General features: G+C 36.6%; 3 protein-coding genes across 3 annotated transcripts in view; 2 read left to right on the plus strand and 1 right to left on the minus strand.

The window, feature by feature from the left end:
• LOC134814978 (exosome complex component RRP45-like) overlaps nt 1-16,437 on the plus strand; it is a 112,171-nt gene that overhangs the window by 46,759 nt on the left and 48,975 nt on the right. The window lies entirely within an intron of this gene.
• Nucleotides 45-13,112, minus strand: LOC134815508 (nuclear cap-binding protein subunit 1-like). The gene is made up of 23 exons (XM_063824047.1): nt 12,889-13,112; nt 11,646-12,559; nt 11,358-11,447; nt 11,069-11,215; nt 10,795-10,913; nt 8,588-8,741; nt 8,295-8,450; nt 6,523-6,580; nt 6,156-6,303; nt 5,929-6,013; nt 5,631-5,810; nt 5,323-5,438; nt 5,051-5,183; nt 4,412-4,561; nt 3,848-4,030; nt 2,952-3,166; nt 2,325-2,650; nt 2,074-2,182; nt 1,704-1,901; nt 1,347-1,455; nt 1,006-1,152; nt 632-765; nt 45-450 (listed from the first exon to the last, which is right to left on the minus strand). The coding sequence occupies exons 1-23, from the start codon at nt 13,019-13,021 to the stop codon at nt 357-359; spliced, it is 4,098 nt and encodes a 1,365-aa protein (XP_063680117.1). The 5' UTR covers nt 13,022-13,112; the 3' UTR covers nt 45-356.
• LOC134814977 (gastric triacylglycerol lipase-like) lies at nt 9,033-10,704 on the plus strand. Its single transcript, XM_063823370.1, has 3 exons — nt 9,033-9,296; nt 9,586-9,838; nt 9,963-10,704. Exons 1-3 carry the CDS (start codon nt 9,044-9,046, stop codon nt 10,618-10,620), a joined length of 1,164 nt encoding a protein of 387 aa, XP_063679440.1. The 5' UTR covers nt 9,033-9,043; the 3' UTR covers nt 10,621-10,704.

The following is a 16,437-nucleotide window of genomic DNA, read 5'->3' on the forward strand; positions in this document are numbered from 1 at the left end:
GATAACAAATTCCAAAACACTGAGGCCGAAGAAAAAACATGTTTCATATTAAAAATAAATAGAGTGAATACTGGAAATACATAAAACGTAATAAACAGTGGGATAAAATGGGATCTCTCAATTGTTCCGCAGGCCAAGGGGGGTTAGAAGTTGAAATTTGCTTGAAAATCTCTAAAATTTATCATAAGGCACCAATTTAGATCAATGATAATATATACCCAAAAATAGCATCGCAATCTTCATCAGTTAAAAGAATATGTCAATATTCCTGAACTCGATGTCACTCGGCCTGGCAGTGCTTCATAAAATGTGAACTGAGCTAAATCTTCTTTGGTCAGATTCTGGCTGTAACTTGCTCAAGCAATGTAGCCTTTGAACTGGGTGAAACACTCCAGGATTTTGGGTTCGATTTCAGGAGTAAATAGTAGGGTTTGGAGTGTCACCATGTACCTGAAAATGTAACAGAGTTATTTGATATGATGCGGATTTTTTCAGATAAGATAAAACAGAAATATAGTCAGCAAGACAGACCCTGGGTTGAACCTAATAACTTGTTGGCAATATTTATGAAATTTCATAATAAGTAAGGCAACAAAATATCAAAATATCTTTATAAAGAAGCACCACTAACCTTTTAACTTCTCTGCGGTACTTTACAAGAGTCTGTCTAAGTCTGTCTCGAGTGCATCTAAACCAGAGTGTCTGTGTGTATCTGGACTCTTGTTCACTCCGCACGATGTGGTCCGTCAATATCATTATAAATCTCTGAGATTAGGTTATATCATAATTTTTTTAATTAAAAGATAATACAAAAAAAGTTATATGAACAACATGAAGATGGTACATTAAAGAAACATAGATTGAGAAAAAAATAAATGGGAGTTTTGTTTGTTAAAATTATGTACGTTATTTTTAAGCCCCATATTTTGTGAAAAGGAAATGGCTGCGGTAAATCGGGGTTTACCGTACAATATCGGGGCAAGGTAAATGGAAGTTTCACTGTACCTGCACGACAATGAGGAACACTTCTTTCTGACTCCTTTCTGCGTCCTCCAATAATTTAACATAATGGTCCACCTCCTCCTCTGCTGCTTGTACTAGCTGTTTTCTCTTCTCAGCTATGTCTGGATCAGGAGCCCCGGCTTCTTGTTCCTGGGAGAGATCCGACTTTTAAAATAGTAAAATAAGCATCGCAGCAAAAAAATTATAAAGTGTTGTATTTCAATTAGTTTTGTGATTTTTGTTTACATATTTATTTATTTATTATTTTACATATTATGCACCATGACTGGATTCGTTAGGGAAAATAACTAGTAGTTGTGTATCATAGTTCTAGGCTGCTGTACCTTTTTGTCGTTTAGTTTCACCTTGCTTTTCTCCAACTCAACTTTGATTCTGTCGCACCTCTTGATACAAAACTTGATAGTTGTATCCAACATCTGCCACAAATACAATCTAGGCGGTAGATTACAGTTAGTTCAACATCTAACTCCCTGTTATTGCTCAAAATATGAAAACAAGTCAGCAATTTTGTTATCAACACAGTCGTAAAACTCATTAAACGGATTTGTATTTTGTGTATATCAGTGAATATCAGCAGATAAACCATATTTTTTTCAAACGGGTGACAGCCATTAACCACCTAATGAGTTCCTTTTACCGATAATTAGACAACAATTAGTAAGAGATATCATGAAACATACCTGTCAAAGTGGGGGAGCATGTAAGGACTGAATATCCAACTGACGATGCAACTAGGCTCGATTAACTGGAAATTTAGGTACTTTTCTATCATGATACACATAAGCTGATGGTTTGTTTTGAAGAAACTGAACGTTATCTTTAGGCAGCACACTTTGGCATCTTGGTTGGGCATCACTGCCATTATTAAATCTCTGAATCTGAAAATTAAATGTTGTGTTATGTAATCACTTCGCAATTGAATAACCTTAGTCCATGTAATATGAATGATTTTGTAAATTAATTCAAGCAGGTCGAAAATGGGAGAATAAAGCAAGATCATTTAAAAGATAAACGATGGGATGCTATTGGTTAGATTAAGATTCATCTCACCTGTTTAAAGCAACACTGATATGACTAATACTCTTGCATCCCACTCGGAGAATGGTCTGAACAACAACTTCTAGTTTAGCTTCCGGGTACACTGGGTCCAGTTCTCGACCTGAAATACACTTTACGATAAGACCAATTTTGATATGTGAACTTCTTATAGTGGGGTTCAATTATTGCAAGTCGTCAAAAATTAACCTCAATAAAATATGCATTTCTGAAAAATGAAGAAAGTTTAACTGTACGTATAGTACCATCAATAGCGCCGTCAGGAAGAGGATCTAAACTTCCCAACATCATATCCAGCCCCTCCTTATTCTTGATACTTTCTATCAGAGCTTTAGCGCACTGAGCCTGCAACCTATTCTCAGGGGTTATCTCCGCGAACTTGTGGTTATATCCTGGTTTTACTGGCAGAAGTGTTACAAACTCCTCCGGAATAACGTCCTTAAGTTTCTCGTAAAATGTCAACCAGAGGAGTTTGAGGAACACTTCTTTAAGGAACTTGGGTTTGGGGTGGTTGGGGTCTGTTTGGTTGAGTTTGACACATTCTTCCCACTCACTCCACGTCCAATGGTATCTGTGGTATATTCCTCTCAGTATAATAGGCATAACAGAATTCTCGGAAGCAAACATTTAAATTATAAAGTTATAACAACTTAATCCACTAAATTAATGACGATAGACAACAAAATACAACAAAATACAACAAAATACAACAAAATACAACAAAATACAACAAAATACAACAAAATACAACAAAATACAACAAAATACAACAAAATACAACAAAATACAACAAAATACAACAAAATACAACAAAATACAACAAAATACAACAAAATACAACAAAATACAACAAAATATAACAAAATACCCACTTGAAGTTGCTGAGGAAGTAGGCGAACCAAGACCCAAATCTGTCAACCAGAACAGTATTCATGGTATCCAGTCTCTCGTAGACATAGGCCACAGCTTGAGCGAGTACTTGGGGAAGATGGTCTGCCATCAACTGGCAGAGTTGGACCAGGATACTGCCGTAAAAGAGTTCAGAGTATCTGGGCACTGGTAACTCCAACAGTCCACCGAATAGAACCTGGCAACAGTTTATTATGTATTGTTTGGTTACTGGAGAAGTGTACAAACCTCGGAATAACGTCTTAGTTTCTCGTAAAATGCAACAGAGATTGAGAACATTCTTAAGGAACTTGGTTTCGGGTGGTGGGTCTGTTTGGTTAGTTTACCTTTTCACTCGTCATCAAGTATCGTGGTAATTCCTTCAGTATAATTAAATGGGCATACGGAGTTCGAAGGGAACTTATAAAGGGGGGGGGGTTTAACATACCCAATAATGACGATGAAATACACACACAAAACAACAATACAGCAAAATACACATTACACAAAATACAACAATACAACAAAATACAATCACAAATAAACAAAATCAACAAATCACAAATCACATACCATTGAGTTGCTGAGGAAGTAGCACCAAGACCAAATCGTAACCACAGTTCATGTATCAGTCTCGTAGCTGGCCAAGTGAGCGAGTATTGGGAAGAGGTCTGCCTCAAGGCAGATTGGACAGGATTCGCTAAAAGTTCAGGTATTGCTGGTATTATAAATTCACAGAACTTGATTAACGGGGAGCGAGCTACTATGAAAAGTTGGCACATTATAATTAACTCGCATGAGAATGAAAGTAACCCGACCAGGAGTAGCTACGAACTCAAAATTGTAACATCATTGATTAATGTATTGGTAACCAATGTACCTCAACCAGCATATAATTAAGCGGCATAGAACTCCGTCCAGAGATTCTGAGCAGAGATTCCGCACATTCTTTCTTTGTCATATTCTTGCTGTTTATAACGTTCATTATAGCATCCTCGACTAGGAATCTGTCTATACTGTTGAATCGGGGCAACTTGGGAACTTCGGGTCGATTAGGAACATCCTGAAAAGTCAACAGTCAACCATTTCACTCCTACACAAGATAAATTGCATTTGTTATATAAGTGGACGGCATCCAGGACCCTATAATTCCCAAAATAAAATCCAGTGATAGCGTGCTCAAATCCAGGGAGCAAAGCCTATAAAATATATTCTAACTTTTTAGTGAATTTGTGTTTGATTTATTCATCCCAATACTCACCTATAGCTATAACAGGATAAATATTCATATTATATTTGAAAAGGGACGCTATAGGGGACCATAACATCAGATATTTTAAAAGACCCTAATATCAGCTTTAGAACCGCGACAGGGGTAAAAGCATTCCTTAACAAGAACAATAAAGAAAAAACCCGACAAAAAAACACTCCGTTGACAACGTACCGGAGTGTCGAATATTCTGAAAACAACAGTAGGTAGAGGGAACTGAGTGTGTTCAAGATCTGCAGGAAGCTCGAACTGAGGTAAAGGGTGCTGAAGGGAGCTCTCCAGCTTGCTTTCAAAAGCCACGTACGGTCTGATTATCCAGTTATCCTGAAATGTTGAACTTTTGATAAAAACACAATCAGTGATCAAAGAGCGACATCTTGATTCTTGTATCTACATCTATGTTGTGTACGGTTTCGTAAATGGTTTCATTCTACATTTTTATTTCTTTCAATAGACCTATTTGGTTACAATCTAGATTTCATTTAAACTGCTTTTAAATATGCGCTTTAAAACAATATGATGTACAGCCCACTCGCACTCCCTCTCTTATTTTGAAATACTGTCTCTTGTATTATTCAACTAGAGGCAAATAATAATTATTATAAGCATTACTTTTCACATCCTTCACATACATGATATTATGAACTTTAGAAAGCACATAGCAAGCGTATTATATTATTTTTACTTTGGTTTCAACTCATAAATCATGATAGATATTAGACGTCATAATTTTCCAATCATACTTTTATAGCTCGCTGTAAGCGTTACACAGTTCTTAATTTTGATCTGGACAAAAATAGATAATTTCCAAACCTCCCAGTTGTTGTTCCGCATATTTTTAATCTGGAGCCACAGAGAGTCCATATATTCTATTTGAGGTAAAGGATTATCACTCGACCACACCCGTATTGATGGCATGTAGTGCTTTTCTCTCTTTTCTATTTCCCTAAAATTCAAAACGTTGGATGACATATTTTTGATTTGCTAAATTCACCAATATTTAGAGATATCGGTAGACAAATCGTATGTAGACACTTCTCAACTGTGGTCTGTACTCACTATCAAAGTTTATTTTCAAAACTCACGTTTCTAGGATATCCAGAAGACGGTCGAATTCCACTTGATCTTTACTGTCGCTAAAATGAAGCCCTATCCAGGGCAAACACTGCATTACCGAATAGAGCAGAAAATCTCTCATACTCTGCGAGATTATAGATATTAATAATCGGAGTTTACACTACTCGATTGTATCGTAGACAATCCAGTATGTTATGGACAGTAGCACTAATAACAGTTCCTCATTATCATGATTATGACGGAGAAAGTTTATGTAAAATACAAAGTAGGTATAAAAGTGTAAGTAAGATTCATATTAGTTTAAAATGTTCCTAACTGGTTTGACTCCAGGTTGAGCAGCAGTTGCGATGAAAGTGTCAAACAAACCGAGCAGGGAGGCGCCCAAAACAACATTACAATTTATAAGATCTGCCAGAAATCTGATCAATAATTGTACGCTCCTCCATTCCGCGTCATCAATCAGTGTTCCAAGTCTCTCCATTATCAACACCAGGAACTGAAACAGCCCTTATCAGGTTCACCAAGTATCAGGTTACTAGCTAGTCATATTATACAGCTGTCCTGATGGAATGCTATCATTTTAAGTTGTATATAATGTATATTTGCTTTATTACCTCGCCCCCTGTTGAGAACATTTTGACGTTCAGAAGGCCGACCAGAGTCGAGTAGATCGTCATCTTCTCCGGCTGGCCAATTGCACTAAAGAGTTGAATTGTTTTAAATTTTAGTCACCAACCGACAGTGAGAACTATAATTTATTGCACATCTGGTTAATCGTCGGTATGAATTTGTATTGAAACTTTTTCAACGTTTTAAACGGACATAGGCAAGCGTTACTAACTTTTTGACCAAGGAATTTAGGATGAATTCCTTTTTCGTTGTTATCTCCTGATCGAGGATGTCAACTAAGCGCTCAAGATTAGTTTCTAATGACTCCTGACTTTTCTCTCCGATTCTTTTGATTAGTTCTTCTAATCTCGTATTCAAATCTGCGATTGTGATATTATTAATTTGCAAACGTTCAGTGGTTGGAGGCTTATTAACGAAGTATAACTTTTAATGAAAAACCACTATCATTTCTATTACTTATCTTCCTGTTTATGAACAAAGTTCCCAAAAATGCCATCTTAACAACGTCATGTGAAAGTAATTTCTGAATACAATGTTCTCATTCAGCGAATAAAAACACCGGAATGTGAAAATCTTACCATCGTCTTCATCAAACTTCCTCTTCCTCTGGATTCTTACTTGTTCCACTTCCATATTCTATGAACGATAGAAATTACTTAAAGACTAAAAATAAAACATTCCGCTGTCACCCCACTCTAAATAAGTTGTACAGGCCACATATGGGTGTATATTCTAACTTGTATGATAATTCAGGAAATGTCAAAGAAAGTAGCAATAGTGACGGGTGGTACGAGAGGGATAGGGCGCGGTATAGCAGAACACCTTGCACGTGCAGGATACGATCTTATCCTGGGTTACAACAGTAACACCAGTGCAGCAGACACAACAAAGTCGGCTCTAGAGTCCTGCCATGGAGTAAAGGTGGTAACAGTGGGAGGTGACGTGGCAGAGCAGACCACCACAGACAGAATATTCGGGTGTTTGGAAACGGAGTTTCAAGGACAGGAGTTGGGTGCTTTAGTTCACAATGCTGGCTTGTACGTGGGTATAACAACACCTCCAGATAGTGACAAAGCCACTGCAGCGACAGCAAGCAGCAAGCATATGTTAGGAGACGGTAGTTTCGATAACTTTGATCAGTACGACTATTATCAGAACGTTTATCCAAAGTGTTTTGTACGACTAGTGGAAGGAGCGGCAGCACACATGAGAGAAGGAGGCCACATTGTTGCTACCAGTTCACCCGGCTGTAACAGTAACCAGACCACTAAACTAAACTACATGCTCCCCGGGCAAGCCAAGGCAGGTTTGGAGTATCTGGTCCGACACTACGCAGTGCTTCTAGCTCCCAAACATATAACAGTTAATGTTATAATCCCTGGTTTCACAAGAACAGAGGCCTGGGAACTGCTTAGTGCTCCTATGGGTGGTATTAATGGGGAGGTGGTGGAGGGGTTGCTAAAGAAGAGATGTCCGATGAACAAGTGGGGAACTACTGACGATATGGGCGGAGTTGTAGCTTTTCTGTGTTCTCCAGCAGCTGGTTATATAACTGGGGTCTCCATCCCGATAGATGGAGGTTTACATTTAGTTTGAAGTTACAATTATGTACAATTGTTTCGAGTTTTAGTTGTTTTTGTGTTTTAATCGATGCTGTGTGTTTCACTGATTTACATTACGAATAATAAAAATCAATTAGACGAGTGAATTTTGTATCATTTAACAGTTTTATTTAACATTTTGTCAAGCAACAAATTTACAATAAATGTTAATAGGTAAAAATGTATTGCTGAACAACACTCTAATATTAAAAAGTATAATATGGTTCAAACCGTGGAATAATTACAAATACATTCTTTAACGACTAAAACTGTGATATAAAATGTGTGTTCAAAACGTAATATAACACACAAGGTTTAACAATACTTCATCTACGTTTGATAAAGTTAAGTTAATAATAAGTTGAAATATTGAAATATATGTAGCAAGATTTTAAATAATGCAATATCGTTTGGTAACCATTGGCATTACTTCGTAGGCGGGAAATAACGATGCAATCTGAGGTGGATTGAACATTTTTCTCACAATTAGATACATGACCACTACTGTGTATACAAACCGATACACTGTCTTCGCCATTACATATAATTCACAAATGCAAATTTCCCAATTGCCAGAATAACATATCTTTTGAAAGAAATTATCCCATGTCTCTTGATTAGGTTAGTCTTCGCCAAGCCTTGAAAATACGTTCATCAAACACCATTGACCATACTCATGTCATTCCATGGTTAGTAACGGGTAATCAGTAATGACAGTAACTACACTGTGCTTAACCTATACTCCCTCACAACTCATTGTTTTGTTTGAGTTTGGCTATCATTTTGAGATGACCAAACTGGTGCTCCATATCCTGGATCAGAAACTCGAGCTCGTGCTCCCTGTGTTTTCTGATCGCTTTGTAGATTTCTACCTCCTCGTGGTACCTACCTATCAGTCTGTTCTCCTGATAAACAAATTAGGATAATTAGTTTAACTGAAAATTATTTTAGTACACGCAATCAAAAAATCTCAACTATGCAATTTGCGATGCGGGATTTATTCAAACTGAAAACAAGAGAAAAGCATCTCGTTACAACTGACCTCTCTTATTTTCTCCTCGATACTATCCACTGTTTCCTGCTCACTGAGCTGTTTCCTGAGTTCCTCGGTAGAGTGCCGGGCATCTTCAAGCTGCTTTTTCAAGCTATCTGACTTTGCTATACATTTCTGTCTCTCCATTTGACTCAGTTCTTGCCTGAAAGGCACATTATTGGTTATTAACACTAGCGATGTAGATTGGTTATTGGCTTTTGTTTAGGTAACGTAAAAAGTACATGATATATAAATATAGAATAATGTATGTGATTTTTCAGTTTTTCACGTACAAGGCATATTATAATAAACAAATTGTGATTTACAGTACAACATACTGGTCACGTGATACGCTTTCACTAGACCATAATTACCAGATAACAGAATACGACACGATAAGAGAATCAGGTGCACAATATTCTGAGCTGAGAAATTATATACAACCAACATTTCCCATACTGTAAAATGTATTTGCTTGTCACATTTGCTGCTCTAGTAAGCTTGATCTCAGCTGACTTTGTGCCGGAATGTTGGATTGGTCCAGTTCAAATGGCAGCGAAGAATGGGTACCATCTCTCTAGACACTGGGTTACAACCCGAGATGGATACATTCTTGAAGTACACAACATTCCTTCACCAAGTCCCACAGCTGAAGTTGTATTTCTACAACACGGACTGTTAGATAGCAGCATGACTTGGATGCTCAACGAGAAACAAGGTTAGTTGAACGTATTCAGGATATCATCCTGTAAACTGTAAGCAGTTCTCTAATAATCATTAATCACTATTATAAACAGTTTCTAGATCTTACGGCGTTTATTATAAACCGAACTAATGTCTCACGTGCCTTTGAAATGTTCCGCACCTCAACCAAAATGAACGTGATATGATTATTTTGATTCCGTCTGTAATCAATAATCAATACACGAATCACTTATTCTAGCTGGGAAGCTAACCAGAAAACAGCCAAGTTTAACTGGTTATAAAACTAATTTCTAAAACCTCAGGAAGTTTAGCATTCATTCTCGCTGATTCTGGATACGATGTTTGGATGGGAAATGTCCGGGGCAATACCTACTCAAGAAACCATACAATACTTTCCCCGAAATCTGCTGAGTTCTGGAATTTCTCATTTGACGAGATGGCAGCTGTAGACCTACCAGCTATGGTGGACTATGTCACTAAGACTACAGGAAAAAACAGTATTTTCTACATAGGACATTCACAAGGAAGTGAGATGGGTTTTATCGAGTTTTCCAGGTAATGTCGTATAATTTTCCTGGTATAACTGTTTAATTTTGTTTCTACTTTACATGTACAAATTATATCAAATTTATCATTAACTTTCGAGGAACACATGTATATGATAACTATATTTTCTTAGGAACAAGGAGCTGGCAAAGAAGATCAAACTATTCACAGCACTAGCACCAGTTGCCAGAGTCAAGTACATCAAGGGCTTAATTTGGTATGTAGCACAACTGCAGGGTACCTTGGAATGGACCGGACACAAACTCGGTATAAACGAACTATTCCCCAGCTGGTGGCTGCCCAAACTCATGGTAACCCACGTGTGTCCCCACGTGGAGACTTTCCTCTGTACCAACGTAATGTTCCTCATTACTGGAGCTGACAAATCCAACTTCAACAGCTCCAGGATTGAGGTATACGAGTGCCACAATCCAGCTGGTACAAGTGTCAAGAATGCAGTGCACTGGGCCCAGCTTATAAACGATCAGGATCTCAAGATGTTTGACTACAAGGATGAAGAGGAGAACAGGAAGCACTATGGTCAGGACACTCCGCCAGTATACGATATTACAGGGCTGGATGTGCCGACTGCACTGGTTATGGGAGGAGAAGACTGGCTGGCAGACCCGCAGGATGAGATATGGTTACTTGGAAAAATAGGAAATGCTGTGACTAAGACCATAATTATTGATTATTATAACCATGTAGATTTCATTTGGGGTTTAGATGCTCCTCGAAAAGTTTATTATCCGATAATAGAATACATGAAATCCCTGACTGATGATAAATAACTTTTATAAGTGATTAAATGTGGCTGCATGAAATACCATCATATCATGATCACTGCCGGCAATAGCCAGACTTTTAGCTTGTGTCAGTATGAAAACGTTTAAAAAGTGACTTTAGTTGTTTTAACATTCCGGTTTAACTAAATCAAAGCTTATCTATCAATTGTATTATCTTACTTTTGTTTAAGTTGATGCTTTGCCTGTATCAAGGTGTCGGACTCCAGTTTCAAATCATCCTCCAAGCGCTGAACTTCTATCTTTTGATCAAAGAGCTTCTTTTCCAGTTTAATAGAATCCTGTGATGAATTAAATCTTGGAACAAATGGACAATGATCATGTTGTTCAAGATATGACGAGTGACAATAGCTAATGATATCATACTAAATCAAAGATTTTTAATTTAATTTATAATTTTTCTATACACAAAATATTGATAACCAGAATAAAAAACCTCTTTGTCAGCCGATACTTTCTTCTTTAGTCTTTCATTTATGGCTGTAAGCTGCATTATACTCTTGTTATCAATAACTCTATCAGTGTCGTATCTCACATCTGGTATAATTGTCTGTATCTCACTGATCATCTTCCTCATTCGCTCCTGAAATCCATGTATAAAAACCTATAATCACTGATAATGGCCTCGTATGGAATGATCCGCCAAACAAAAAGCCTGGTACAAACTTCCATTCGATTAAAAAAATAAGATTATAAGGATAGAGCGGGATAGAGCATGAGATTACCTTTAATTCTCTTTGCTGCTTGCTGAGAGCGATTTCTCTTGATGCATTTTCCTCCACTAAATTAACATTTTCCTCGACTAAATTATTTCTCTGAAGAAATGACTGAATTATTATTGAGCAGTTCGAAAGAATTAATTCACTGTAATCGTAGACTTATTTCTATAATTTCAATTAAAGAGTTTGGCATTATATAAAGAAAATTTGATATGGAAATTTGGCGCTACCTTTTGTTCATATTTTTGATAAAATTTACCCTAAAAGTCAAACGATTTTTTATCTTGTACTAACTTTATCAAGAAGGTCATGATAATGCCGCTTCAATCGTTGAACTTCGTGTTGTGGTGGCTGATCTGCAATCAGATTTTCTAATCTTTCGATTTCGCATTGCTTGTTCTTCATATCTTCTCTCAATTCGTCCAGTTGGATTCCCTGTTCCTCAAATTGAGCTTGACAACTTTCAGCTTCTTTTTGTCTGTCTTTGATTAATTGAGAAAAAGCTTCCTCATCTTCATCTTGTACAATAATTTCCGCATTGATTTTATCAATCTTGGCTTCAAAGCCTGCTTTGATTTCAGGAAAAGCATTATTTTCAACTTCAAGGGCCTCATGCTCTTTATTGAGTCGATCATTTTCTTCAGTAAGTCTTTTCACTGTACCCTCAATATCGAGTTCTTTTAAATACTTTTCCTTGGAATCATCATTTGCTGTGTCACCAGTTTGGAAGTCTCGGTAGTGTTTAGCTGAAATAATCTGATGCCTTAATTCTTCTTCTGCCTCTTCCTCTTCTTTACAATTGATGGTATATACTTGGGAAATATGTGCCGCCTCGTAATCTGTCATTTGGATGATATTTACGAGAAATGCGAGAGCTTCAAGAAGATACGGCCAGCTAATAGGACTGCCAACAGGTTTGAAATAACTTTCCTTTAACTGATAAGGATACGACAAATCATTCATTAATCCCATGACATCACTTGACAGTCTAGTGATTTCAAAGCCAGGATACCAATCCAGAATAATAAACCGCAATACTTCTTTAAAAGTTGCCTCAGTAGGGTTCATAAGGTTTTTCCTTGTCAAAACACTGGGGTATTCTTTGTCGATCAGAAATTCAAGAATGTCTTTGACATTCTTCTTCACATTGCTTTTTGCATCAACTTTAACAAAATTGGACCCGATCGTTGATTGTCTACCAGCATAAACTGAAGATATAACACAATCAATTTGCTTGCATCCAGCAGTTATCAGCAATACTCTAGTTTTTTTGAATAAAATCTGCATTTAGCATCATTTATTTGGCATGTATATTGTAATCAGATCGCTGAGAAATAAATTTAAGAACATGTGATATCCGACCAAATTAGATTGCTTAAACTTACTTTTCTGATGTCTTTAAATGTAAAAAACAGGAAAAAAAAAGAGCCAATTGAAGGTTAACTGACTGTAGTGTTAAAAGTTTAGTTTGTCCACCGATGAAATTCCAACAAAACAAACTAGTATTTTTATTTGTTGGCTTATTGTGTACCCTAACCTGACTGCCGAGAAACAGAAGGTCTTGAAATTGACTGTCTGGATACTGAGGGTCTACTAGTTGAAGGACGTGATGTTGACTGTCTTGATGCAACAGATTTCCGTGAGACACTTGGTCGAGGAAGTTTCGACATTGCAACCAATAAGATTATTTAATGGGTTATTTACATAGATGTGACCACATTTAGTACCAGTACTAAATGTTACAATTAACCTGATGTATCAATAATAATAAATGCATCAATAATAATAAATAATAATAATAAATCTATACAGTTACATATTTGAAACAATTATGGCCCTTATTGTGGGTAAAATATTTGTCTTTGTTGAAGTGTCCAACCTATCTGAATGACTGCATTAATATAAATGTTGATGAAGATGTTTTAAATAAAAAATATTCCCTTCACTTGTTGAGCTCAGAATGTTACACAAAAACTATAATTGTGCACCATATCAGTTTATAACTATGTGACTCTTCATTCTTTAAAAGTGCCCCACTCGCTAATTAATGAAAGGTTATTGCAATTTAATATGCTATTTGTTTTATTTATACGATCTGTAATTTATAAATCATGTATAATCAAATCTTGATGTAGATTTTTCAATTAATGCTAATGACATAAATTGCGATCTGAATGTGTCTAAACTATCATATTTTATTATATCTCATGGCCTCTGATTGAATTGGTATAATTTTAGAATATCACACAAACTGCAAGAACAAGGTATCTCACCGGTGTGTATCTGTTTGTGTCTAGCAAGATTGCTCAATTGTTTCGAGTTATAATCACACAAACTGCAAGAATAAGGTGTATCTCCAGTGTGTGTCTGTTTGTGTCTACCAAGATTGCTCGATGTATTCGATTTGAAATCACACAAACTGCACGAATAAGGTTTCTCTCCAGTGTATGTCCATTTGTGAGTAGCAAGAGTGCTTGATTTATTTGATTTGTAATCACATTATTATTAAATCTTAGATAGCTAATAATTTAATTAATTATCAACAGGCCCCTTAACGTGGGCAATAACATACGCTTTATAAATTACATAAACAAATACAAGTCTATTTTTCCGATTTTGCTAACTGTTTCTTTAGATCTGTTTTGGTCTTTTGTGGGAGTTCCCACATCTGCTGGTTGAGAACGCTCAACATAACATACATAATGCTTGACTGCTTTATTGACCCGGGCAGGCCCCAGGGGCAGACATCCCAACACCAGTGCTTTGGGACATAGTGTTGGTCTGTTTCAGGATGTGTTAGATCCCAGCGAAGCCGCAAACTGTAATTGTAATCACACAAACGGTAATGACACAAACAACATTCAGTAAAACCCTGATTTACCGCAGACTTTGGGGAAAGCAAAAACCTGTAGTAAATCAGGGTTTTGGTTTTTAGGGCCCAAAATTGGTCTAAAATGGGTGGATAAGTCTTCAAATCTATAGATGCACCATATTTTTGATATAAACTGCAAGAATAAGGTGTAAGAATAAGGTGTATCTCAAGTCTTATTAAGTAAAATACAATTTAAGTAAAATACAATTTTTATTTTCCACAGAAGAATCAATACATATTGAATTATAAATATCCGATAATTCCATTAATAATCATTAAAAGTTGCTTTGTCATTTGTAAAATCAAAAACGAAAAGCCGTACGCTGAACTGTGAACGCGCGCAGCGTTTTTTCTGCAGCTGCCTAGCTTCAAGCTTGTAGCCGCTAACATCAAAGCCGCCGCGCGCGCCCAGTGCTGGGGTGCATTCTCATTAACAATTAAACTTGGTCAAAGATAGTTATATACAATTCCTAAATTAAATCAATAATCATGTTAATATGAGTATTCAACACTACTCGACAACAAATATTTGCCGGCCCATCAACGATTCAGTCGCCGAAACAAAAATCAAATGTTTGCTTTTTCGTTTCGGGGACTGTTTGAACTCAGTACTATATCCGACTAATCATACTTTATAATGGTTAAAATACAAAGTAAAAAGATTTTCCTCGATGGGCCGGCATTCGCAACCGCGAAACGTTTTGAGTACGACAAACGATGACACCACCACCAGCCGTTAATTAATAAGTCCATGGGTGACGGGATAAAGTTAAAGTAAGATGTGTAATTTCATATTGCCTATCACCTATCACCAAAGTTACTTTGCATATACTGCTTCTAGTTACACGATAGCGATCTCAGTTCCCAATAACGTGTGACCCAACAGAAGGGATTGTGGAAGGACACGTACATTTTTCATTAACACGTGCCCTGATTACCCCCTCCGTTGAGCTACTATACGGGGAACGTTGACCGCCAGTCTGTAGTCAGATCGTTAATAGATTTTACTTTAAAATTGGTTGCCGGGTGATGGTGTCAGTGAGAGACGTTAAGTTAGGTGAACATTGGTACAAAAATATAATAATATAGCAGTTTATCTTAAATTTAAAATCACTATTTGTTAAAGTATACAAACAGTTCTATTCAAAAGAACAAAGTCCGAGAGCAGAGATAAGAGAAGATTTGGAGACTATACACGCATATGTGGTGTTTAAATTTGGTGTTAGTAATTTTAGGGTTCGACCGAAAATGTTGGTCGGTTGGTTAATAGGGAGCAGTCACTGTCATTAGAATTATCAGATTAGGAGCAACAATTAGAATCAAATTGGACATATTGTGTATTGTGGCCCAGAAATCAGTGAAACCTAGAATGGCGGTAAAATGCTAGCGTGCCTTGTTATGCGCGCTAACATACTAGCTGCTGAAAATAAAGAAGTATATCCATGATAATGACGTTTGGCGGCAGCGCCTGCCGATACCTGGATTATATTGTGTTTAACTTAGAATTCAGTGAAATTTTTGTCATTCCATTCAGCACCATACCTGTTTTGGGCATTCATCAATGACTTTTGTAATTTATTCTTAACAGAAGAACAAGAGGAATTAAAATTAAATGAGCCAATTTTACAAAACTCATTCCACAGCCACGCTGATTTATAGATGAATTGTTTAGTTGGAGAAGGTGTGATTAACAATTAACATATTGTCTTTCCTATGAGATATGGTGAACAAAGAGAACATTGAAATTGGTACTCTTGTCTTAATTATCTTTAAAAATTCCATTAGGCAACGTAGTCTATATAGGTTCTCTACAGCTAGTAATTTATGTTTTGCAAATAGAGGTTTGGTAGACTCCTTAACATAAAAATCGCAACCCAAACGTTGGGAGCCAAACGGTCTAACTCTAGCACATGTTTTGAATTTGTCTACATACCTTTTATGGTCTCCGAATAGAATTCTTATACATTTCTTCTGGGTAATAAATAGTGGTTTTAACTGGATATTAGGAATACCTCCCCAGACAGAAATAGCAAAACCGAGATGTGATTCAAAGAGAGAATGGTAAATTTGTTTATATAGTGATTCTGGTAAGCATTTCTTAATACGGTAGATACGTCCATAAGCACTGCGTAGTTTTTTGTTAAGAGATTGTATGTGTGGTTTCCAACTTAATTTGTCATTAATAATTACTCCAAGGAATTTAGTTTGACTAAC

Source organism: Bolinopsis microptera, chromosome 5 (assembly GCF_026151205.1).
Source record: "Bolinopsis microptera isolate Bmic1 chromosome 5, MBARI_Bmic_1.0, whole genome shotgun sequence".
In the NCBI taxonomy this organism is placed as follows: Eukaryota; Metazoa; Ctenophora; class Tentaculata; order Lobata; family Bolinopsidae; genus Bolinopsis; species Bolinopsis microptera.